Below are 25,451 nucleotides of genomic sequence, written 5' to 3' on the forward strand. Positions count from 1 at the left end.
TGATGTGTAAAGCAGAGATGGCCCCAGCCTGCTTTTCTGGAGACTGAATGTCAGATGAGATGTGCACAGAGTTGGAGTTCCACAGAGCAGGACCCAGCTCCAGCCTGGCTGCATTCTAGGGTGGTGCCGCTTCAGCCACATGCGCTGTGCAGTCAGATTAGAGCGTGAAGTGAGAGGCAGCTGGAGAGATGCCCCCGGCACGTGCAGCCATATCTAATCCTGGCTGCTGTCTCTGGCCTTTGTCTTTAGCATCCATTGTAGAAAAATGCAGAGTAGTCTGCCACCTCATTTTATGGGTCAGTGTTGAAAGTTGGCAGCAGGTACTCAGTTTAACTTACTGCCCATTTATTAGCACTTACCCACAGTACCCTTTATTTATCATCATGATGGTTAGTAAGACGAGAGTGTCGCCATCCCTGACTTTAAGGAGTCGTCCATATTGAAAGAAAGTGGAGCTGTTCTCAGATCACCCTGTGAGACAGAGTGCAAGAGCAGTATGTGAGGAACTGAGCCCGCGTGTTCATGTGGGCGAGGTGCTGTATAAGCTGGGCTCTAGGAGGGAAGGGTAGACTTTGATGGATGAGATACAAGGTCCGCCACAGGAAATGGACCGTGGGTTTCTGGAATGAGAAGTCAGCTGGTCCAACTGAGAAACTGGACCTGTGAGATAGAAGTGGCCCCTTCAGGCTGTGCAGGGTGTGGAGGGCCTTGAATGTTCTCAGAGTTTGACCTGAAGGTACTGGGGAGAGGCAGCCCGGAACGTTTCTGAGCAGAGTGACAAGACTAGGGATGTGTTTAGACACGCCTTTAGCCAGTTGGCCTGATTTCTGTGCATTAACAAAGAATTTGGAGTGGAGACCAGACTGCGGTTTACAGTGAGCCGGAGTGTGTTGTGGCCTCTGCACTTCAGTTACCATTGGCAGTTGTTTCTCGTCTGGCAGGCTCGGCGTCACCTCACCTGTGTTTCTTCATCTGCTTCTGCACAGTGTTCTCTGGTTTATGAGGCCAGTGGCTTTTTTAAAGATCGCAGTTGTTGTACGGATTCTTGGAGTATGCAGTTAAACAGGCTCTCCTTGCTTCTGTCCTTGCACTTTCTTTTTCTTGGGTTTGGATGCTCCATACTGCTGTTGATCCTTATTTTCTGTAAAAAGTGTGTTTCATCTGGAGGTTAATTGAGGAAGACTGGCGGGAAAGGTCCCTTCTAAGGCAGATGGCTGGTTTGAGCTTTTCCTTACTTCCCAGGAGTATCTGAGGATCTGGAATGGCGAGCAGGCAGTCTGACTTCTTCCCCGGGTGCGTCAGGAGCCTGTGCTTCTCCACTGAAGTGTTTTCTGCAGGCCGGGGCTGAGCTCTCAGTCTGTATGCAGATTCTGGATCACTGATGACATTGCTGTTTACTGCTGTCTGGAAATGTGGAGAGACAGCGAAGCAAAGTTAAAACCATGCTTGTTCATTCACGTGTATGTGGTTTCACGGTGAATGTAAATGGACTTTTTGGAACTTTGAGTTTATGTGCTATTGAGATAGAGCAATGTTCCCTATATTTGTAAAGCCCTAAATTCAAAATTTTTGGTACTTCCTAAAGATAAACTTCCTATGGAGGATGCAGGAAGTTGCTCCAGGGCATATACGGAAAGAAAATGCTGGAATAATAACTACTAAGTATTTTGCTTGCCATTGCATGCCACATGTATACTTGGTTTCTAGACTTTTAGTACATGAGATACTGTTCCATCTAGGCAATACAATTTAAATACAGTTTGAGGGTTTTGGAATTCTACAACAACTAAGTAGCTTTAAATGGTATTTTGAATGCTTTTTAAAAATATAATCATGAAAATAGCAGAGGCAAAGATAAAGAGGAGAATGAGGGCTGACACTAAATCATGCCCTGTGTGGGGTTTGGGATTGAGAACTAGTATCGGTTGCTCTACTAGTTGAAGTACATATTGGAAATATGTAAAGTGTCTTACCTAGGCCTGGTGCAAGCTTGGAACTTTAAAAAATTCATTAATCCTTTTCCTTCCTGGAAATAATTACTCTTTTTTCTAACTGTGAGTTTCCAAAATTTTTGGTTAACTGTATTCTGTCTCCTTTTCCTTATTGACTTCCCAGCCCTCGTTCTCCTACCCCCCCCCCCCACCAGAGCTTGTGTAACTGTGAGTGGAGAATGGTAGAGTCAGTTTTCTGGGCCCCTCCCACCCTCTGCACCCCCAGGAGAGCACTAGCACCTGACTGTATGTAAGCACGAACTTGTTATCCAATGTATTTCATAAGCGGTATCTTCTTTCCTCTCTGTCTTCCTCAAAACATCTCATCTTGATACAAAATAGGGAGTCTCAGCCTTGAGGAGACTTTGCCAGGAGCTTATGGGTGACAGTCTGACTTACGGTATCTTTGTTTAGATCTGCACAATTTACGGTCTTGTTTTGCAAGCCACCATGTGTAATGTTTTGATTCATCATGTTTCTTCCAAACAAAACATCTTGTGTTTCTTTAAAATGTAATTTGTATTTTTATTAGGCTGATGTGCTGCATGTCTTGAAAATACCTACTAAGCATGTTCATGTTCATGCAGTAGCCCATGTTTATGAGATATATGATGTGATTAAATTAAAACTGAACTTGGGGGTTTTCTAATTCTGATTATCTAGAACGTATGTTTTGGCAACACATCAGTTGATAGATTGTGCAATAAAAAGTCTTTTAAAATGGATGAGTAATAATGTTTCATCTTAATGAGACAAAGGGCCAAGAGCATTAGAACTTTATACAGCTTCATGCTATTGTAAATGCATCTTCTTCACATACTGTAAGCCCAGACAGCATGAGGAGTTCTTTTAAATTGAAATTCTAGTGTTGGCTGTTCCTTCCTTGACCAAATCCTTCACATCATACTTCTTTGTTTGTGGCTTCCATTGAGAGCACTGAGAATCCCACCAGCAGAACATGTCGGAAGGGGTTGAGACTTCGCTGTCTGTTGGTGATCATTGTTCGTTTTTCTTGTAGACCATGGCAAAGGTTATAACCACTGTACTCAAGTTCCCTGATGACCAGACTCAGAAAATTTTGGAAAGAGAAGATGCTCGGCTAATGGTAAGCTTTAGGGAAGGTGAGAGACAGAAACAGCTCTATGTCATCTGTTAATATTCTTTCATTTGTAAATTCTGAATGGCTAAAAGAAAACTGAACTTTTTGAATCTTTTCTGTACTACTGCCTGCATTTACATTAAGAAAGTTTGACCAAGGACAAATGTGAATGAGTGCCCTTAATGAAAGGACAGTATTTTAGATAGCATACTTGAGGTTGACACATGGTTATGCCTGCCGTATTGGGATTTCTAGAACTTGGGCTGTTTAGAAAAAGGATGGAAGGCATTTGTTCTGACATGGCATTTTGTGTAATAATTTTTTAAACCAAATCATATCATGATATTAGGTGTTTTACAGATTATAGTTCCATATTCTGTTTCAGGTGATTTCTGGGTACAAGAATTTAATAATTTTTGAGCTTTACACATCTTGCAAAGGATAGAAAACTCTGTTATTTAAACACTTTCTGTGAAGTAAGCTGTGATTAAACAATGAGAAAAATTGTGCACAGTTCCTCACGCCTAACATCTTTCACCCTAGGCAGTAACTCAGGAAGAAGATCCCCTTCAGACAGACTGACATCTGTGACGTTTTTGTCGTGTCCGTCACTTTCTGCTTCCTTTTTTTGTCCTTGACCCTCCCCCCAGTTGCTTTACCTGTTTCATGACCCCAGTCCTGCATTTCTCTTCCTCCTCACGAGAGCAAGCACACATCTTCTCCCCCGTGTTCTCTCATCTCAGAAATGCTGTTCACTCTGATGTTCTTAACATAGCACGCCAACAGTGCAGAAGCGTGTCACCTAAAAGGGGCCCTTCCTCACCTGCAGCCTGCAAGCTGTGACACATCACGTCACCTCTGTTGGCTGGGGACTGTCCCCATGTTTCCCTAGAGCTTGCAGTTACGGAGTTAGCATTCTTCCTTTAGCACTTGATTTTTTGTTTTATTAAAATGAGAATATGTGACATTTGCTTTTTTTAAAAAAAGATTTATTTATTTAAAAGGCAGAGAGAGAGAAAGTGGGATCTTCTTTCTACTGATTGACTCCCTAAATGGCCTCAATGGCTGGGGTGGGCCAAGCTGAAGCCAGGAGTCACCAGCTTCTTCCCAGACTCCCACATGGGTGCAGGGGCCCAAGGACTTGGGCCATCTTCTGCGGCTTTCCCAAGTGCATTAGCAGTGAGCTGGATGGGAAGTGGAGCAGCCAGGACTCCAGCTGGCACTGCACCTGCTGTAGCACAGCGCTGGCCCTGACGAGTTGCTGTCTCCACTTGGCCCGCCTTCATAGCATTCCGCCTCACTAGACTGATCTGCCTCATTCTGTGTCATGGCTGATTGTGTGATGCCTTGTTCATGCCGTTTACTTCCTTGCTTTCAGCTCTTCCGTGCTCCCAGCACTGACACAGGGAGTATCCATGTACCTATTTCGCAGACCTCTGCATGCTTTCCTGTAGGATATTAACCTCACTGTGTGTGTCTGCTGCAAATGTTGATTTTGCTGCTTTTTACTAACTGCACATTAGATGTAAAAGCTAATTAAAATGATGCTTCTGAGGTTGGTTACACCTTTGGTTTTGGTCCTGACATTTTAAAATAAAACATGAATGATTTTGGATTATGACCATCTTTAAAAAGGGTATAGAAACTATTTGAGACCATTGGCTACTGTGAAAATTATACTGGAGATTGAGTTCCTTTAAATTGAAATTTCACCCTGGATTCCCCATTCCTGGAACCATTTCTGATAGCCTGTCAAATTATAATACAAGTGTTCAGTGATAAAATTGATGCGTTTGGGGGCTGAGAATTGAGCATGTAGATTTTTTTTTTTTCATTTAGTCTGTGTCTCAACATTTTCCCAAACACTTTTCAAGGTAAATTGCAATTATGTAAACCAGATTGAATTGTGTACTTAATGGAAGTATAAGGAATCATTTTATGATGCAGATCAGGACCCCTTAGCTTGCTTAGCAGGTCAGTGTCTACTTAAGGCTGAAGGACACTTGTCATGGTGTTCATATTTTTAAGTGAAAGTTGTAAGTAGAATCTCAACTACAAGAAATTATATTTACCTACGATAGCGGGAGGGGATTACAGATTCCTTATTATTTACCTGTGCACCCTTGGTTTGGGGAGATTTGAGAAAAAAATAAGTACAGTCTGTTTAACCCTGTGATCTTGACATACATGTGGAATCTGTGTGTTATTGCCTTAAGACTAACCCAATAAGCTTTTTTTCTTCCTGGCTTTGTAGTTTACTTCACCGCGCAGTGGCATCTTCTGAGTGAAGCGTCAGTCTGTGCGTAGTTAGCATGTGGTGAGTGAAGAATAATGTGTCTTCTGTCTGTGCTCAGAACTCAAGTGTATTGCATGCCACTAACTGTTTTGCTGGAATTCTTTTGCTTTCGTTAATCAGTGCATGATTATGCTATGGGTCAGCATATTTTCTGTTAATTCTTTTCCATTGGTTAATAAGCACCACCACCAGTGAGAGTTCAGAATGTTTGGAAATTTTATTTCTTTGAAGGGTAATTGAAATTTTGTTCAAGAATCAAAGTTGATGTATCTTATATTTCTTTTGGTTTTCAACTTCCCAAGAATGGTCTTTGAAATTAATTAAGCTTGTAAAACAGAAATGAAAAGTCGCTTCTAGGTAAGAGTGATATGATACACTTTACAAATCCAGAATTTAAAACGCTGTAGAGCCTAATCTAGTCTGGAACAGTGAAACCAGTAAGGCTGGTGTAAAAGCAGATGCAGTTGTATTAGTTCTTGGGATCACTCCAGACGGTGACCCTCCCCAGCCTGCTGTACTGAGTGCGGCTGTTTGACACCTGTGTCACTAACAGAGAAGCAGGACACCCAACGAGTCTCCACGCAGTGGCCCCTGCGCGCCCCCACATCCCGCCCCGTGGATTCGTCTTGCTGTTAATAGAAGTCTACATGATCATTCATTTAGCACCCCCTAAGAATTTAGGGTACATGCTTACCTCAGATGTTGCCAGAATTGTCATACATTAGTTGCATCACAATTTATTTAGCTTGATTAGAATTAAAATAAAGATTCTCTGTGATTGGTAATTCAGCCAGTATTCAGCTAACAATATTAAGGTTTAAAATGCCAAGATAAATGTTTCCTTTAAGCTTTGAGCTATAGAAATTATTGATGTCTACATTTGAGTCTCCTTCCGATTTACCCTACTCATGTATCATTTAATTTGCCTCAGTGGTTATCTAGAACAATCTTGTTGTTCCTGTCAGCCACATTACCATGGCTGGCAGTACAATGTATGTTTGTAGTAAGTAGTTCCTTTGATAATTAGTCTGTGAAAACTAAAAACTGTGTGAATCCTCTTTGTAATCCATTAAGTCTAAGTTTTACATTTTTTTAGTACCATAACTATGACACCATGCTTATTGTTAGGTTATTACTGGAAATGTGTGCTGTATCGCATTTCTGTGGATTGCCTCAGTGTCTCCTCAGCTTTTAATTTGAAGCATTTCAGACATAAGATTTGAAAAAACAGAACAGTGAACATCTTTATATCCTTAACCTAGGTTTACCAGTTACTAACATTTTGTCGAACTTTGTCTCTTGCTCTCACTTGTGACCTCTCTTCCCCTTTATAACATTTTACAGTTACAGCAAACATTGTGATTGCAAGCATTGGACAGTTACAAAAATACATTAAGTCACATGTATTTTGAAAAACAAGGATATTTTCCTACAAACCCACAATATGGCTGTTAAGCCCAAGAAATGTAATAGTAACACAATTTTGTTATATAGTATATAATACATATATATTAGATTCTTTTTTCTAAAATATCTAGTTTATTTATTTGAAAGGCAGAGTTACAGACAGAGAGGGAGGGACAGCTCTTGCATCCACTGGTCCACTTCCCTAAATGGCCCCAACAGCTGGGGCTGGGGCAGGCCCAGTGAAACCAGGAGCCTCACGTGTGGGTGGCAGGAGCCCAGGCACTTGGGTTGCTTTCCCAGGCTCCTTAGTGGGAAGCTGGAGAGGAAGTGGAGCAGCAGGGACTCAAAGCGGCACTCACGGGATGTTGACATCTAATTTTTTAAAGCCTGAGATCACATGACTTTTAGTTTTCCTATTTTTTCTAATCTCTTTTAAACTGGAAAAGTGCCCCCAGCCTTTCTCTCTTCCCTGACATTGACACTGTGCAGCATTGTGGAATCCTTCGTGAATATCGTTTCCTGCAACAGCACAAACTTAGGTTTCAATATAACTGACAAAGGAATTCTCATATAACTGAAGGTTTTTTATATCTGTTTAGGCTTCCAGGACCAGCATAATTGTTGATCTAGTTTTATAAATGATGTGCCATTAGGAATATATCAGGAGTTAGTGGATCATACTGTTCACTTACAAATTGAGGAGACTTTTAAGATCTCCCCTTTGGATGAGACGTCGTGTTTGGCATAACAACGTTTTGATCAGTTGGTGAGAGACCACATGTACAGTGTGATCCCATGAAACGAATCCCGTAGTGACTTCGCAGTCTTGGTGTACGAACAGTCAGCGATGCCTGCACAATGATTTATCACCTGTTTCCCAGAGTGCATCACCCACATTAAGTGACAGATTACTTAATCTTATTAGGGAATATATTTTTATGGCATTTTAAACCTCTTAGTTGATCTTACTACTGGCTTGGAACATTTAAATCCAAAAAAAAAAAAAAAGTTAAGATTTTGGCTTTCTTTCCCTTAGCATGTTTAGTTTTAAAGTTAAGTTTGTCAATTCAGATGAAGCATAGCTTTTCATGCTATCAAAGTGCCTTTTGCTGCCACATACATCGTGCTGGGAGAATTGCAATATGTAGGAAAGTCAGCATCCTGGCAAAGGGTGGGAGCGCTCTCTCCTCTTTAAAAATCAGTCTGAAAAGCTACATCTCGTTTACCTTTGCGTTTTTGTATGGCTTGATAGTTTCAAGTTTTACTTAAAAATGCTGTTGTCCAGAATTGCTGACAACAGGGCAGTTTGACTCACTCCAAGAACAGTTTTTAGAAGATCCTGTTAAGATTCAGCGTTTAAACTATTTGTACTGTAATATCCAGACCATAGTTTATAATTTTAACCTAGAAAAACAAATCTCCCCAAAAAGTTGACCTGAAGAGTTTCTTCGCCTTCTTTACCCTCTCTCTTTGCTCTTCCCAGTCCTGGCTCCGGCCTTCATCCTGAAGAACGGGCGAGTGCTGCGTGCGAGGCCGTCGCGTCTGCTGTTCCTGGGAGTGAAGCTGGCGTTCAAGGCCCTCGTGCGGTCAGCAGACCGAGGGCACTCGGACACTGGCGCAGACTGACGACAGATTGCTTTGAAAATAGATGTTACCATGGAGACGCCGCGATGGCTTTTTCTTTCAGTTTTCTGCTGGGAAGAGTTTTTTGTTGTTAAAACGATATTTTGAATAACTTAACCTGACTTATGGGCTCACTTAATGTTTCTTTCTTCCATTCTTTTTGTCCTTCTTTTTGAACTGCTTGCCTTCCTTATTTATTTTTAGGGTGATTTTTTTCTCCCAAAGACTTGTGCAATACATTTTGAGGTGAAAACTTAGTGGATTTTTTTCTGATGAATCAGAGCATTTAATTGACTATTTTACCCAGATTAATTTTTTGAATATTTGCTAAAGACTAGTTCTTTAAGCTATGACATATGATAAATCCCAGATGGCAGTACCTCATTGTTTACTTAGCTTTTGTACTTATATTTTTCAGAGGAAAATACTACTGTAAATTGTACATAGTCAATACCTAACTATTGTATGCAAATCTGTGACTTGGCAATGTCATCTCAGAGGAAAAGATAAATAAAGTTTATTTACTATATAACATGTTCTTGTGTTTCTTCCTAAATTGGAATTTATCTTAAAATTTTTAAGGATCCCAAGGGGCCGGCTCTGTGGTGCAGTGGGCTAACGCCCTGGCCTGAAGCACTGGCATCCCATATGGGCGCTGGTTCGAGACCCGGCTGCTCCATTTCCTGTCCAGCTCTCTGCTGTATGGCCTGGGAAAACAGTGGAAGATGGCCCAAGTCCTTGGGCCCCTGCACAAATGTAGGAGACCTGGAAGAAGCTCCTGGCTCCTGGCTTGGGATTGGCGCAGCTCCGACCATTGTGGCCATCTAGGGAGTGAACCAGCGGATGGAAGACCTTTCTCTCTCTCTCTCTCTCTTTCTCTCTCTCTCTCTCTCTCTCTCTCTCTCTGCCTCTCCTCTCTCTGTGTCACTCTGACTTTCAAATAAATAAATAAATCTTTAAAAAAAATTTTTTTAAAGGATTCCTGTTTCTTTTGGGTGAATATAGTGAAGACCTGTCTGTAGGATAGCTGAATATCGGAGAGTCTTTTTGCATTGGAAGGTAGTCTGACCGAGTCCGTCAGAAGGAGTGTGGGAATGAAGAGCCCTTCTGTTGTCTGCGCTGGGGTGCTGCCAGCACGGCGTGGAGCACACTTTGCTGCTTTGTAAACGTAGTGAGAGACTCCAGGCCCTGGGAGTGTCTAGAGAGCTGAGTAGACCCTGCGTGCCTCTGGCTCCGGGGTCTCGGAGGAGACCCTGGCTTTGCTGGTGTATCTTACACTGTGATGGAGACTGGGCAGTTCTTGGGGGGGGGGTGCTTTGGTTTCCTTAAGTTGGAAAACCTTTGTCCCACTAAAAGGCGTCTGACAACAGACCTGACCTCTTTTCTGTCTGTTCATAGGTAGTCACCCTTTTTATATCTTTTTCTAGGGTGGAAGTGGTGGACTCTTGGGGGACATTCGTTACGAGTTCTCCTTGGTCCACTCACTTGTGGAGACAGGCACATCCAAAAGAGCAGGGGTCAGCAAGCTTTCTGTGCAGGCCACACGGTGAGTGTGTTCAGCTTGATGTAGTCTGCGTTGAACCCTCTCAGCTCTGTCACCGAAGACAGTACGTAAGTGCGTGAGCATAGCTGTGCTCCAATACAGCGTCACCTGAAAAGGCACCTGCCAGGCTGCATTTGGCTGGCTGGCTGTAGTTTGCCAACTCCTGAGAAAGGAAACATACTGGAATGTAAAAGCAATGACCCAGGGGCCGGCTGTGTGACCTAGCGGGTAAAGCCACCGCCTGCAGTGCTAGCATCCCATGCAGGCACCAGTTGGAGTCCAAGCTGCTCGGCTTCCAATCCAGCTCCCTGCTAATGTGCCTGGGAAAGCAGCAGAAGATGGCCCAAGTGCTTGGGCCCCTGTGCCCACGTGGGAGACCCGGAAGAAGCTCCTGGCTCCTGGCTTCGGATCAGCCCAGCTCCGGCCACTGCGGCTATCTGGGGAGTGAGCCAGTGGATGGATGATCTCTCTCGCTGTGCCTCTGCCTGTCTGTAACTCTGCTTTTCAAATAATTATATAAATCTTAAAAAAAAAAAAAAAAAAAAAAAAAAAGGCAGTGACCAGGTATATAGGAGTTTTCCTTCAGAGAAAGGTGCCGCAAACTCATTTCGCCTCGATGGAGAATCAGGTGACATTGTCCCTGTCACTTGTTGTGGTGAGAAGGTGAAAGCATGTCTCATTGTGGTGAGAGCTGGGGTTAGGCCGAATTCTGGAAGTTTTCCCAAGGGTCTCCTTCGCTGTGTTCCTGGCCTGGGAGGTGCCAGAGTTTCCAGGGCAGCAGGTGAAGGACTCGATTGCACTGTGGCTCACGGTTGGCTCTCTGACTGGAGCTGCTGACAACCTCGCTGTCTCAGCTGAGGGCGGGAACGCTCCGATCCCGGAAGCTGTCTCCAAGGGCTTGCGGCTAACGCACAGAAGGGCTGATGCAGAGCGTGCTGCCGGGAAGTAGGCGTTGGGTTTGCAAGGTGTTGGATGCTGTACGGTTCCACTGTAGCCGAAGCTGGATGTGCAGTTTCTGGGATGTGTAGTCACCTTGTTCAGGTCAGGTGCGTGTGACTTTTGTAAAGACTTTAAAATTGACTGTTGTTAAAAATTGAGTTAGGACACTGGCTGTGTGGCGTAGTGGATAAAGCTGCCGCGCAATGCCAGCATCCCACGTAGGCGCCAGTTCCAGTCCCAGCTGCTCCACTTCCAATCCGGCTCCCTACTAATGGCCTGAGAAAAACATCGAAGATGGTCCAAGTGCTTGAGCCCCTGCCACCCACGTGGGAGACCTGGAGAAGGTCCTGTCCCAGCCCCGACCATTGCAGCCATCTGGGGAGTGAACTAGCACATGAAAGAGCTCCCCGCCCCACCCCCAGCTCTGGCTTTCAAATTAAAAAGAAAGATCATTGCATTAGGCATTCCTAAGTTAGAAAATTGGAACATTGGTTCTGAATTTCTGATGTGGAAGTGCTGCCTTCTTTTCTTTGGAAAGTCGACAAGGCTCATGCCGGTGGAGTCACACAGACTGAGGGCGCCCCGCCTTGCTGGGGCCCCAGGGTGGGCTGTGGCTCAGCAGTGGCCGCAAGGCTGCTCTCTGAGACCATTCTGCTGAATGTTATTTTTATCTCTGAAAAACAGCCAAAAATAAATTTTCCCTGACTCTGAAAGAAAGCTAAGCTCATTGTAGACTAAATGTCGACATTTAAAATTTTAGCAATGTAGTTAGTGCATTTAAAAAAACAAAAGCAGTCCTCCAAGAAGTCGTCGTTACTGCTCTGGAGCCTTTTCCCGGCATGTGAGAAGATGGGAGGGCAGGCTGTGTGTGTGCATGTGTGCCCCGTTAATGAGGGTCACCCAGGTTTCTTTGAAACCGTCCTCAGTTGCATACCATGGTGTCCTATAGCTCGGCCACTGTTATACCCACTTGTCTACCGTGGAACGTGTGGGTTGTGTGGGGTCCCTTTCATGAAGTACCTGGTGCTCTCACTGTGCTGGGTGTGACGGCACCTGCAGGACCCCTGCAGCACCACCCTGTCCGTCAGCAGCCTCGCAGCCAAGCCAGCAGCCTCATTGCAGGGGGCTGTGTGCCAGGCTCGGCCGGCTCCGTTTCTCCGCGCATTCCACAGCTGTGATGGCCGGGCAAGCCTTCTGAGTCAGTGTGTTCCTAGAACGTCCCCTCTCGGAACGGGACCTCACCCAGTCTGGAAGCTGCAGTGCCTGAGTCCCTGGCACGGGGAGCTGGGGCGTGGGAGGGTTGCCGGCAGGGCAGCTGTGGCATCGGCCCCTGAGCCTGGTAATAGTTTCCTCTCCCTAATTTTCATCCTTTTCAGTTAGGTTTTGGCTGTGTTCTGTGGAAGCATTAAAACCAGATGTGAACGTGGTCTGAATGACAGTCAACAGTAGTGCTGGTGTTGGGCTAACCTGCTGCCAGCAGTGCCGGCATCCCGTATCTATGCCAGTTCAAGTCCTGGTTGCTCCACTTCCAGTCCCGCTCCCTGCTAATGTGCCTGGGAAAGCAGCAGGGGATGGCCAAGGGCTTGGGTCCCTGCACACATGTAGGAGACGTGGCTGGAGTTCTAGGCTCCTGGCTTAGGCTGGCCATTGCAGTCATCTGGGGAGTGAACCAGCAGATGGAAGATCTTTCTGTCTGTGTCCCTCCCTCTCTGCCTTTCTAATAATTCAATCTTTTTATTTTGTCTTATTTTTTTATTTTTTGACAGGCAGAGTGGACAGTAAGAGAGAGAGAGGAAGGTCTTCCTTTTGCCGTTGGTTCACCCTCCAATGGCCGCCACGGCCAGCACACTGCGGCCGGCGCACCGCGCTGATCCGAAGGCAGGAGCCAGGTGCTTCTCCTGGTCTCCCATGCAGGTGCAGGGCTCAAGGACCTGGGCCATAGCAGAGAGCTGGACTGGAAGAGGAGCAACTGGGACAGAATCCGGCGCCCTGACCGGGACTAGAACCTGGGGTGCCGGCGCTGCAGGCAGAGGATTAGCCTATTGAGCCACAGCGCTGGCCATAATTCAATCTTTTTTAAAAAGTTGTATTCTAAGATTTTTCTCTTCACAATCTAAAATGCAGATACGGTTTTATTTCTTGGTTTCTCACCGCTCACTCCGCTGGAGAGGAGCCCTTGGTTGGCCCGCACCCTGGTGAAGCAGCCTTCTACTTTGCTGGTAATGGGGTGGTCGGGGGAAGGGCTGGGGAGGTGGGATGGTGAGTTTCCCTGTCTTGCCTGTTTTCTTTCACCACTGTACGCTGGGCGTGGGTAAGGCCATCTGTCTTTTTAATTCATGTTCCCAGTAGAAGCTGAATTGAGATCTCCTGTAGATGATGTCTGATGTAGGCATTGGATGAGCCTTTGGGGGTGTCTTGGGGGAGGGGAGAAGTTTATTTTGGGGCCAGACGGGGAGGAAGTGGTTATTAACCACGCAGTGTGCAGACTGTGGTGATGGGGTCGCTGTTCCCCTCTGTGCTGCCTGTGTGTGGGTTTTGCAGTGCACACTTCGTTCTCTGATTTTTTGAGGGCAGGCAGAGTCCACTTCCAACTAATGCCAGCTCTGGCTTTGTGACTTTGGCCCGTGAGTTTTGAGTGGACATGACCTATGCCACAGCTAGGCAGTAGTTGTAAGATCCCTTGCCTATTCAGCCATCACACTTATCTCTGCCATTAGACCAAGATATGAGCTGCTCCGTCAGCCTGGGCCCTGGAAGAACGAAGACATAGGAAGCAGACATGTAAAGAGTGAAAAGTGAACAGATGATTATTGTAAGCCACGGAGATCCAAGCATCAGTTGTTACTGTAGCATCACCCAGAGAAAACTAATACACTGTGCCAAGCACACGAAAACCCAAAACAAACCAACCAAGGTGCGGGATAATGTGGTTGTCTATGTTTTAACTTCTGTCTACTTGAAAAGCAGAGAGGGAGGGAGAGATCTTCCATCTGCTGATTCACTCCCAAATGCCTAGAACAGCCTGGGCCAGGTCAGGCCGAAGCCGGAAGCCAGGATTCTAGGTGAGTCTTCGTGTGGGTGGCAGGGACCGTGGTCTGCTGCCCCCCAGGATGCATGAGCAGGAAGCAGGGTCCGCAGCTGTCCAGTACGGCGTGCAGGTACCCAAGCAGCAGCTTAACCCAGCGCCCCAGCGCCCCAGCGCCCGCCCCGTATCTTTAGTTTCTAGAAGCTTTGCTGTGATGTGTCTTGGTATAGATTTCTTTAGGCTTAGCTCAGTTTTCTTGGCTTCTTGAATCTGTAGATTTATGTCTTTGGCCAAACTTGTTTCCAGCCTTTGTGTTCTGGGGTTGGCCCTACTCAGTTTCCTCCTGAGATGCCAGTGGAACACTGTTAGAGCTTCTGTTGTGGTCAGTCCTACAAGCCCCTGGGGCTCTGTTCATTTCTTTCTTGGCCTTTTTTTTTTTTTTTTGACAGGCAGAGTGGGCAGAGAGAGACAGAGAGAAAGGTCTTCCTTTGCCATTGGTTCACCCTCCAATGGCTGCTGCGGCCGGCGCACCGCGGTGATCCGATGGCAGGAGCCAGGTGCTTCTCCTGGTCTCCCATGGGGTGCAGGGCCCAAGCACTTGGGCCATCCTCCACTGCACTCCCTGGCCACAGCAGAGAGCTGGCCTGGAAGAGGGGCAACCAGGACAGAATCCGGCGCCCCGACTGGGACTAGAACCCGGTGTGCCGGTGCCGCAGGCAGAGGATTAGCCTAGTGAGCCACGGCACTGGACTTTCTTGGCCTTTGTCCTCTTTGTTTTCCAGAATGGGTGATTCCTTTTGTTCTTCATTCAGATTCACTGACTTGTCTCCCTGCCCCCTTCTGCCATGGAACCTATTCACTGAGTTTTCAATTCCAGTTATTATATTCTTCAGTTCTAAAATGCCCACTTGGGTCTTTACATCTTCTTTTTTTTTTTTTAAGATTTATTTATTTATTTATTTCAAAGAGTTACACAGAGAGGAGAGGCAGAGAGAGGGAGAGGGGTCTTCCATCTGCTGGTTCACTCCCCAGTTGGCTGCAACAGCCGGAGCTGCGCTGATCCGAAGCCAGGAGCCAGGAGCTTCTTCCCAGTCTCCCACGTGGGTGCAGGGGCCCAAGGACTTAGGCCATCTTCTACTGCTTTCCCAGGCCACAGCAGGGAGCTGGATGGGAAGTGGAGCAGCGGGGTCTCAAACTGGTGCCCATATGGGATGTGGGCACTTCAGGCCAGGGCGTTAACCCACTGCACCACAGCGCTGGCCCCTACATCTTCTGTTTCTTTACTGAGACTTTAGTTTGACTTATTCTTTGGTTGGTTCAAGTGTGCTTGTAATTACTCATTGACACCTTTGTCAGAATTCTAATGTCTCTGTCCCCTCAAGTTGAGATATTCCTGGTTCTCGGTATGTCTAGTGACTTTCGGTTGAAACCTGGACATTTTGGATATCATGAGACTGAGTCTAATTCACGCCTTCTGCTTTAGTGGGACTGCCTCGGCAGGGTAGGAGAACGTGCCAGTGAAATGAGTCGGCTGGTGGAAGCCCTAGCTGTAGGCTTCAAATCCCTGCTTTTGGTATAATCTAGCTTTAGTAATAATTTTATGATTAATAATCCTGTGGGTTCTTGCCATCTATTCAGAGAAGAATACTGAGTATCGGCTCAAACAGACCAGGCGACGCAGTACGTTTTTAAGCATTTTATTCAGTGAGAAAAATGCACAGGAGAGTGAGGGCTTTAGTCCGGAGAAAGAAGCCTAGAAGCTAACGTGGAGCAAGCGTGCAGGCAGGAGAGAGAGGCGGGGTGGAGGCCGTGCACCCGGAGGCAGGGGGCAACCAGGGGGGACCCGCTGTGTTCCAGGACTTTCATTTACTTCCAGAGGAGAGTGGTCACGCGGTCTGAGTGGCAGGTGGGTGTCCAGGTGGGGTCAGGTAGGGACATGAGCGTGGTGTGAAGATGTGGTCTCCAGTTCACAAATCTGATCAGTTTGGTCCTAGCTACCTGCCTAAATTGCTTTCCTAGGTGGGCCTTCCTTTGGACATTGAGCTCGTTTGGGTTTGGAGAGTAGCCAAGGTCCAGAAAAGAATCTGTCCCGAGAGATTATTTTTCCACATTTCTTGCGGGGCGGGGGTGGTAGCATGGCAAACTCCCCTAAGAGTGCGGGCTTGGAGACAGTGCTGTGGTCTGAAAGTCCTGCACTGGAAACTTGATCCCCAGTGCAACGGTGCTGGGAGATGAGCTGGGGGAGAGGTGCTGGGGTCAGGAGGCCTCCGCTCTCAGGCTTGGGTGAGCGCTGTGTGGTGGTGCAGCGTGCCCACGGCTCTGCTGTGGGCTGTCTCCTGCCCTCGCCTTCCACCGGTTGAGGATGCAACAGAATCTGCATCAGATGCTGGCAGCCTGATCTTCACCTCCCCGTCTTTAAGGCGACCCAGTCTGTAGTACATTCCGTTACAGCAGCAGGAAATGCACTAAGACGGCCGCTCTGCCAGGCATCCAGCCCTGGCTGGGCCATTTTCTCTCGCCTATAAAAATGGAAAAAATAATAGCATCTACCTCTGAGAGCAGTTGTAGCTGGAACCGAGACGCTTGGAGTGGTGAGAGGGGCTGACATACGTACAAGCGCAGTAACAGCTGGCTCTTCCCAGCCTCTTGAGACTGAAAAGATGAGCCATTAAGAGGCAGGAGTGCTGGGTAAAATCTGAGATGAACGCAACTGAAGCCAGGCACTCTTTGAGTCGGCCCCAGAAACAGCAAAATATTGATGATGGGCGCCAACCCCTGCCAAGGTCAGGAAGACCTCGCCGAGAGACTAGCCTGCGCCCAAACAGGTGCCTGCACACTGCCAGAAAGTAGGCAAGGGGAGGACTCACAAAGAGGTGAAGAGAGGGGCCGCCTGCCAGCTGCGAGGTTCCCTTTCCTTTCTCTCCAGCCCCCCAGACAGAGGGGTTCTCCCCCCGCCATGTGCTGCCCTCCTGCAGGCACCGTGTGAGGCTGAGCTCTGCAGGTCTTGGGCAGACCTCTGGCTGGGGTGATGCGGAGGGAAGGAAGGAAGGAGCAGTCGGTCACCGGTTGTCCCAGAACACCTGCAGGGATGCGGTCGGCTTGCTTCCTGTACAGACTCCGGTCTCAGCTGTCTGTCCCCACAGTAAGTGCTGCATCTAAAGCCACCCAGAATCCCCTAGGGCTGAAACAAGCCACAGTTTAGCTCAGGCAGAGACAGAGAGAGAGGTCTTCCATCCGCTGGTTCACTCCCCAGGCGGCCGCAACGGCTGGAGGTGCGTTGATCCAAAGCCAGGAGCTTCTTCTGGGTCTCCCACACAGGTGCACGGGCATAAACACTTGGGCCATCTTCCACTGCTTTCCCAGGCCAAAGCAGAGAGCTGGATTAGAAGTGGAGCAGCGGGGACTCGAACCGGCGCCCATATGGGATGGCAGCACTGCAGGTGGCGGCTTTACCTGCTTGCTATGCCATAGTGCCCAGCCTTTTTTTTTTTTTTTTTTTTTTTTTAGGATTTTATTTATTTATTTATTTGACAGAGTTACAGACAGTGAGAGGGAGAGAGAGAAAGGTCTTCCATCTGCTGGTTCACTCCCCAAATGGCCGCAACAGCCAGAGCTGGGCCAGGAGCCAGGGGCTTCTTTGGATGCAGGGGCCCAAGGACTTGGGCCATCTTCCACTGCTTTCCCACTCCATAGCAGAGAGCGGGATCAGAAGAGGAGCAGCTGGGACTTGTGGGGAGCAACCGGACTAGACTGAGTTACTGGAATTAAGACTTATTCTATGCATCTGCTCTCCCACAATATGGCGCTGGGAGAGAAGTAAACAGCTTCCGCACAGCTGCCTCCAGTTCAACCAATAAACTGTAGGACTTGCTCCTGATTGGAGAGCAGCGTACTCGGCGTGTGGGCAGCCGAGTTAGGATTGGCGGAGGAGGACTATAAAGGAGGAGAGAGACGGCATGCACCAGGAACATCTAAGGGGAACATCTAGCTGAAGGAACACCCGTGCAGCCCCCGAGAAAGCCGGCCGGCGGTGTGCCGCTCCCCTGCGGAAGTGGGGAATGTGGCCAGGGGGAACTGCCCTTCCACGGAGGTGGAAGGGATAGTAGGCAACCCGGGAAGAACCAGCAGAAAACCCGGGGAGGGCCGAGCAGACAAAAGAACAGCGCAGGGTCCTGTGTCGTTCCTCCACGAAGAGGGGGAGCGACATAATGGTGCCGTGACTCGGATATGAAGCCTAGGCAGGGCTTGGTGTCGTTCCTCCACGAAGAGGGGGAGCGACATAATGGTGCCGTGACTCGGATAGGAAACCTAGCTCGGATAGAAAACCTAGGACGGATGGGAAACCTAGGACGGATAGGAAACTTAGGAGGGAAGAAACGGGAAGAAGTGGGAAAAATATCGGAGAGAGAGACTAGCAAACAGCCTAGGGAAAAGCCGGACGAAAAGGGTGCCGGAAGAAGCTATTGAAAGCCTAGGCATAGACTCAGATACGGACTACGGACTACGGGGGGAAGCTGGGAGAAATCTCTAAGGTCGAAAGCGAAAGTGAAAGCTAGAACAAACAGACTCGGACGCGGACTGTGGGGAGAGGCCAGGAGAAATGAGGGAGGAGTATTGTTGGAGGAAAGCTTGGGGAAACATACCGGGTAGAGAAAAGTGTTAGGGAAATTGAAGCCGCGGGGGGCAGGCCAAGGCGGAAACGGAAGCCACTTTGGGGTTCTCAAGTTAGCCCGGGAATGGGGGGCGAAAAGTTGAAACCAGAAGCTGAAACGTAAGCCAGATTGGGATCCGTCTGATTAGCCCGGGGAGCAAAGGACGGGTAGCCAGATCGTGGGGCGGAGACGTATGCTGGGTTGAATTCGTCAGGCTAGCCCGGGGAACTTAGATTGAATGCTAGTGGCGGACACGTAAGCTACGCTGTGTGACTCGCGGAGGCTGCCGTGCGCAGAGAGAGCGTGCGGGGCACAAGTAGATAGGGAACGGGGCTGGCGCGAGGCCGTGGTTCAGACGCGAAAGGGTTAAGTGCGAGACCGCGGAGTGTGCGCGCGCAAAGCCGAGCCGCGCAGATGAGAGGCGCGGGCTGAAGCGGCTCAGAGCCGGGAACCCGCCGGCGGGGCGAGGTGCCGGAAAGCCGCGGGGATAAGAGAAACAGAAGTTTAGAAGTAAGATGAGAGAAATAGGAATGCTGGAAGATAGAAGTAAAATGGGAGAAATAGGAATGCCCGGAGATAGAGAAATAGAGAAGTAAGGCCTCCCCACAGCATGGCAACGAGAAAGCTTGGATTCGGTCTGCCTGATTAAGTGAGGCGATGAGCACCTGCGGCGGCTAGCAGCTTATGCGCCGCAGGTCACCGAAGACAGGCACGAATTAACATCAGTAAGGCTTCCCCACAATACAACAATTAGGAGGCTTGGATTCGGTCTGCCTGATTAAGGCGGTAAGCACCAGCAAGAAGCTCGACCAGAGTATGAGCTGCAGGTCACCGAAGATAGGCACGAACCAACACTAATAAGTCTCCCCCACAATAAGGCAATGAGAAGGCTTGGATTCGGTTTGCCTGATAGGGCTTGTAAGCCCCTGCAGGCTCGACCAGAGCATGCGCTGCAGGGCACCGAACACAGGCACGCATCAGCGCCTAAAAACCTCCTCACAACATGGCGAAGAGAGGACCCGGATTCGGTTTGCCTGATTGATAGGACTTGTAAGAGCCTGTGGCAACTCTAGCAAGTAGAGCAGAGTGTGTGCTGCGGGGCACTGAAGACAGGTGCGTATCAACGCCAAAAAATAAAAAGAAAGGGGGATCTGTGGGGAGCAACCGGACTAGACTGAGTTACTGGAATTAAGACTTATTCTATGCATCTGCTCTCCCACAATATGGCGCTGGGAGAGAAGTAAACAGCTTCCGCACAGCTGCCTCCAGTTCAACCAATAAACTGTAGGACTTGCTCCTGATTGGAGAGCAGCGTACTCGGCGTGTGGGCAGCCGAGTTAGGATTGGCGGAGGAGGACTATAAAGGAGGAGAGAGACGGCATGCACCAGGAACATCTAAGGGGAACATCTAGCTGAAGGAACACCCGTGCAGCCCCCGAGAAAGCCGGCCGGCGGTGTGCCGCTCCCCTGCGGAAGTGGGGAATGTGGCCAGGGGGAACTGCCCTTCCACGGAGGTGGAAGGGATAGTAGGCAACCCGGGAAGAACCAGCAGAAAACCCGGGGAGGGCCGAGCAGACGAAAGAACAGCGCAGGGTCCTGTGTCGTTCCTCCACGAAGAGGGGGAGCGACATAATGGTGCCGTGACTCGGATATGAAGCCTAGGCAGGGTTTAGTGTCGTTCCTCCACGAAGAGGGGGAGCGACAGGGACTCGAACAGGCGCCCTTACGGGATGCTGGTGCCACAGGCGGAGGATTAACCTACTGTGCCACAGTGCCAGCCTGTTTGTTTTGCATATTAGTGTTCGGCATGAGACTTTGTTTGAAAAAAGATTCTGCCATCAAAAAACAAAACAAAACACTTGAAGAAGTTTTTCTCAGGGCCCGCACTGTGGCACACTGGCTTGACCCACAGCCTGTGACGCTGGCATCCGATGTGAGTGCCAGTTCCAATCCCGGCTGCTCCACTTCCGATCCAGCTCCCTGCTGATGCGCCTGGCAAGCCCCGGAAGGTGGCCTGGGAACTTGAACCCTGCACCCACGTGGGAGACCTGGAGGGAGTTCCAGGCTCCTGGCTTCAGCCTGGCCATTTGGGGAGTGGACAAACAGACCTGTGTGTGTGTGTCTCTCCCTCTTTCTCTGTCACTCTGCCTTTCAAATAAATAAAAGAAAATCTCTCTCAAGAAAGAAAGCAGCTTTTCTCCAGGTGTCTGTGCAGGCGAGCCCTTGCCCAGCTGTGTTGCTGGCTCTGCCTTGGGTTCTCCTCAAAGGCCTTGATAGGAAACAGCCTCAGGTTGCCAGTGACTGTGTTCCTGTGTTCTTCACCAGTCTTACGAGACACGCCCATTTGTGAGCAGTTTATTTTATAGGCGGGCACCAGGGGGATGTTTTAGTATGTTTCCTCCTCTTGGACAATAAGAGCTGTTTTATGTAACATGTTTCTCTCTTCACCTTGGCCACTGGGAACCTCAGCACCAAATTCAAGTTGGTTTCTGCTCTCTCTCAACCCTGGACGTGCCCTCCGGTTCTGGGTTCTGTGTTTCCCTATTGTTCTTGGCCTGGACTGTGCTTCTGTAAAATGAGCTCAGTTATTCCTGGGTCCAACCAGTGGTCAGGAGGGGGCTGCCATGGCGCCAGTGCAGGCGGGGAAGGCCTCTGGCCAGCTGGGGGCCCCACCTCCAAAGGGCAGATCCCTAGCAGAGGGGAGGCAGAGGCACCCCTGCCCTGCAGATCCAAGAGGTTCAGACCCAGGGTCTCCTTCAGCAAGCAGCCCTGGGGGCTTCGGGGGAAGAGGCCTCCCCGGGGGTGCGCGGTGGGGTGGCTCTGAGGGTCAGGAGCCAAAATGCCTTCTGTCGAGTGATTCTGAACTCACCACTGAAGGTAAATGCCAGAGAGAAACAAACCCTGATCTTTGTTGGTTCTCTGCACATAACTCATCACAGGGCATTGTCCTCAAGTGTGCCTGGTGATTCTTTTTAGAACTTGTCATAGAGGAACTGGTTAGATTTTTGTTTGAAAGGTTGAGAGAGAGAGAGAGAGAGAGAAAGAGAGAGAGAGAGACGTGTTCTATTAGCTGGTCCACTCCCCAAATGGCCACAACAACCAGGGCTGGGTCAGGCCTAAGCCAGGAACTTGGAGCTCAGTCCAGGTCTCCCACAGGTGACAGAGGCCCAAACACTGGCCTTCCGAGGCGCATCAGCAGGGAGCTGGGTCAGACGTGGAGCAGCCGGGGCTCCAGCCAGAGCCCGCAGGGGACGCCAGCGTCACAGGCAGAGCTTAGCTGCCATGTCACAGTGCTGGCCCTTTGTAATTTTGGTGAAATTCAATTTATCTCTCTTTCTTTTGTCCCTTCTGCCTCGCTGTCATATCCAGGAAACCGTTGCCTAATCCACAGGTGTAGAGATCTGCTTGTTTGTCTTAGAGTTTTGTAGCTGGCGTGGGGCAAGGGGCCCAGCTCCACCCCTTTGCCCGTGGACGTCAGTGGTCACAGCGTCCTTTCTCCACGGAGCCCCTTCGGCTTGCGCACCTCGTGCGCGCGGAGCGGCAGTAGCCGGCATTTGAGATGCGCGCGGCTGGGCCGACCCCGCGCTGGCCCCCGCGCTGGCCCCCGCCTCACAGCTGAGGGCTCGGGCGTCCTGATCACTGCGCGGGACCCAGGGCGTCAGTGAGCAGCCGGCTCTTCGCACACTTTAATCCGCGTCTCGCTCCGTCTGGCCCACTCTCCTCGGAGACTCGTGGTAATTCTTTGAAAATGAGTGAAGGCCGGCGCCGCGGCTCACTAGGCTAATCCTCCACCTTGCGGCGCCGGCACACCGGGTTCTAGTCCCGGTCGGGGCGCTGGATTCTGTCCCGGTTGCCCCTCTTCCAGGCCAGCTCTCTGCTGTGGCCAGGGAGTGCAGTGGAGGATGGCCCAGGTGCTTGGGCCCTGCACCCCATGGGAGACCAGGATAAGTACCTGGCTCCTGCCATCGGATCAGCGTGGTGCGCCGGCCGCAGCGCGCCGGCCGCGGCGGCCATTGGAGGGTGAACCAACGGCAAAAGGAAGACCTTTCTCTCTGTCTCTCTCTCTCACTGTCCACTCTGCCTGTCAAAAAAAAAAAAAAAAAAAGAAAAGAAAATGAGTGAAGAATCAGAGGAGCGGAGTGGCTTGCTAAGCATCACACAGCCGGCGAGTGGGCCGGGACTCGAATCCAGGGTTGTCTGGCTCCCAGGTCTCGGCTCCTGGAGGCTGTCGGGACCCCTCAGCCTTCTCTGCACACTAGTGCACAGCATGTGCTCCTGCACAATCCTGGTTACCAGCCGGCTCTCCACGCCTCCTGCTTTTTCTCTAAGGAGACCCGAATACAAATCAGCAAACTAATGTTTTTATAAGAATATCCTCGGGCTGGCGCTGTGGCGTAGCGGGTAAAGCTACCACCTGCATTGCCACCAGCATCCCAGCTCCCTGGTAATGGCCTTCCCAGGCTGTAGCAGAGACCTGGGTCAGAAGTGGAGCAGCCGGGACTCGAACCGGCGCCCATACAGGATGCTGGCACTGCAGGCAGCCGCTTTACTGGCTATAGTACAGTGCCGGCCCACCACGAGCTGTTCTAATTCACTGGTCCTGTAAGTTATCACTATCAGCAATCTCCCCCACCCATGTCTTTTTATTCCCCCTTTCGTGGTTCACAGTCTTACTAACATTCCCAAGTCCCTTCACACAGGAACACCCGGAAAAGCCCACGTCAGCCTGTGTGTGCACCAAAGCAGCCGAGTTCTACTCTCCAGCAGCACATGGTCCGGCTGGCGTGTCTCAATTAGCTTCACGACAAGTGCACGAGTTCACGTGCCCCTGAGCCGTGACATGGAACGGGGGGCCGGAAGGGAGGGCCTGCGAGGAGGGCGGGAGGAGCTGGAGCAACCAGGGCCCTGTCCCCGCCCCCAGCCCCCAACGCCCCCGCTGGCCCAGCCAGGGACTGGGGCAGGGGCTGGGGCAGGGGCTGCGGCAGGGGCGGGGGCTGCTCACGAGCTCTGTGTTCTGGCGGATTCTGAAGTTCCCACGGGGAGTGGCTTCGGGAGACGGGAGTGGCGCGTCTACAAGCTTACATCACCCAGGAGTTCAGACGGGCACTCCTGAGAATCCAGAGTCCTCACAGCGCTCGTGGGACAGAGGAACTAACGGCCAAGTCTTCTGGGGCAAAGACGTTTCAAGCCAACATCTAGTTTTGTTAGAACACACTTTTTTTTGGGGGGGTTGGGGGGATGTTGAAGTTTTTGAAGACTCCTCATATGCAGAGATTTCAAAATGCTTTGCACCAGGGCCGGCGCCGCGGCTCACTAGGCTAATCCTCCGCCTAGCGGCGCCGGCACACCGGGTTCTAGTCCCGGTCGGGGCGCCGGATTCTGTCCCGGTTGCCCCTCTTCCAGGCCAGCTCTCTGCTGTGGCCAGGGAGTGCAGTGGAGGATGGCCCGGGTGCTTGGGCCCTGCATCCCATGGGAGACCAGGAGGAGCACCTGGCTCCTGGCTCCTGCCACCGGATCAGCGCGGTGAGCCGGCCGTGGCAGCCATTGGAGGGTGAACCAACGGCAAAGGAAGACCTTTCTCTCTCTCTCTCTCTCTCACTGTCCACTCTGCCTGTCAAAAAAAAAAAAAAAAAAAAAAAGCTTTGCACCAAAGCTTCTCTGGTAATCCTGTCCTCCGTGAGTCGGAAGCACTCTCGGGTTCTCTCTTCCACTCTGAAATCTCACACCTCCTCCCCTTCCCACCCCCAGCTCCCCCCACTCCGCTCCGCGTGCACCCGCGGGTGCCGCCCCTCCTGTTCCGGTGTGAGAGGGGTCACCTCGGGCCAGGCCCTGTGCCCTGCTCTGCATCCTCTCCTGGCAGCTCCCATCTCCCTTCCTGGGAAGACTGCGTTAGGAGGAAGCTTGTGATCGTGTGTGTAGTCTGACTGCTCCCAGGGGGAAGGAAGCCCAGCTATGACCCTGTTCTGGTCACGGATACACGTGTCCCTCTTTCCTAATTATTCACTATCTCCTTACAATTATTTGTTTATTTGAAAGGGGTGACGAGAGATCTCCCTGTGGGGAGCAACTCGGACTAGACTAAGTTACTGGAATTAAGACTTATTCTGTTCATCTGCTCTCCCACAATATGGCGCTGGGAGAGGAGTAAACAACTTCTACACAGCTGCCTCCAGTTCAACCAATAAACTGTAGGACCTGCTCCTGATTGGAGGAGAGCAGCGTACTCGGCGTGTGGGTAGCAGAGTTGGGATTGGTGGAAGAGGACTATAAAGGAGGAGAGAGACAACATGCACCAGGAACATCCGGATAACATCTGAGCAGCCCCCGAGAGAGCCGGCCAGCAGTGTGCCGCTCCCCCGCGGAAGTGGGGAAAGTGGCAGGGGGAGCCGCCCCTCCACGGAGGTGGAGGGATCGGCAGCCAACCCGGGAAGGACCAGCAGCAAACCCGGGAAGGGCCGAGCAGACAAAAGAACAGCGCCGGGTCTAGTGTCGTTCCTCCACGAAGAGGGGGAGCGACATCTCCCATCCACTGGCTCATTCCCCAGATGCCCACAACAGCCCATGCTGGGCCAGGCCAAAGCTAGGAGCCTGGATCTCAACCCAGGCCCCCCACGTGGGTGGCAAGGACCCAACGACTTACGTCAGCACTTGCTGCCTCTTTGGAACTGGGCGTGGAGCCAGGACTGGAACCCAGGCCCTCTGATCCCAGTTAGCATCCTTACAACTGTGCTAAATGCCAGCTCCTATTGATAATCATAATGGCCTTAATTTTATCATTGGAATTATAGCTTTACTCACTGAAACAAAAGTGCCTATTGGTGAGATAATTCTAGATCAGAACTTAGGTGAAGATGCAAATAAGAAATTGGAAGATAG

General features: G+C 49.9%; 1 protein-coding gene across 7 annotated transcripts in view; it reads left to right on the top strand.

Annotated features, from left to right (window-relative positions):
- The window catches only part of GOLGA4 (golgin A4), a 126,134-nt gene extending 117,186 nt beyond the window's left edge, over positions 1-8,948 (top strand). For 4 of the 7 annotated variants that reach the window (XM_051858951.3, XM_089331341.1, XM_051858947.3 and 1 more), the window contains 3 exons: positions 3,010-3,096; positions 5,345-5,407; positions 8,277-8,948. In XM_051858951.3, coding sequence (XP_051714911.3) covers positions 3,010-3,096; positions 5,345-5,374 — 117 coding nt within the window. In that variant the 3' untranslated portion in view covers positions 5,375-5,407; positions 8,277-8,948. Of the gene's footprint in view, positions 1-3,009; positions 3,097-5,344; positions 7,374-7,446 lie in introns of all 7 variants that reach the window. The other 3 variants (XM_089331340.1, XM_051858948.3, XR_016232945.1) reach the window with 2 other exon arrangements.
- The last annotated feature ends 16,503 nt before the right edge of the window (positions 8,949-25,451 follow it).

The sequence above is a fragment of the Oryctolagus cuniculus genome, chromosome 4 (assembly GCF_051225735.1).
Source record: "Oryctolagus cuniculus isolate XC-2025 breed Fujian yellow rabbit chromosome 4, ASM5122573v1, whole genome shotgun sequence".
Classification (NCBI taxonomy): Eukaryota; Metazoa; Chordata; class Mammalia; order Lagomorpha; family Leporidae; genus Oryctolagus; species Oryctolagus cuniculus.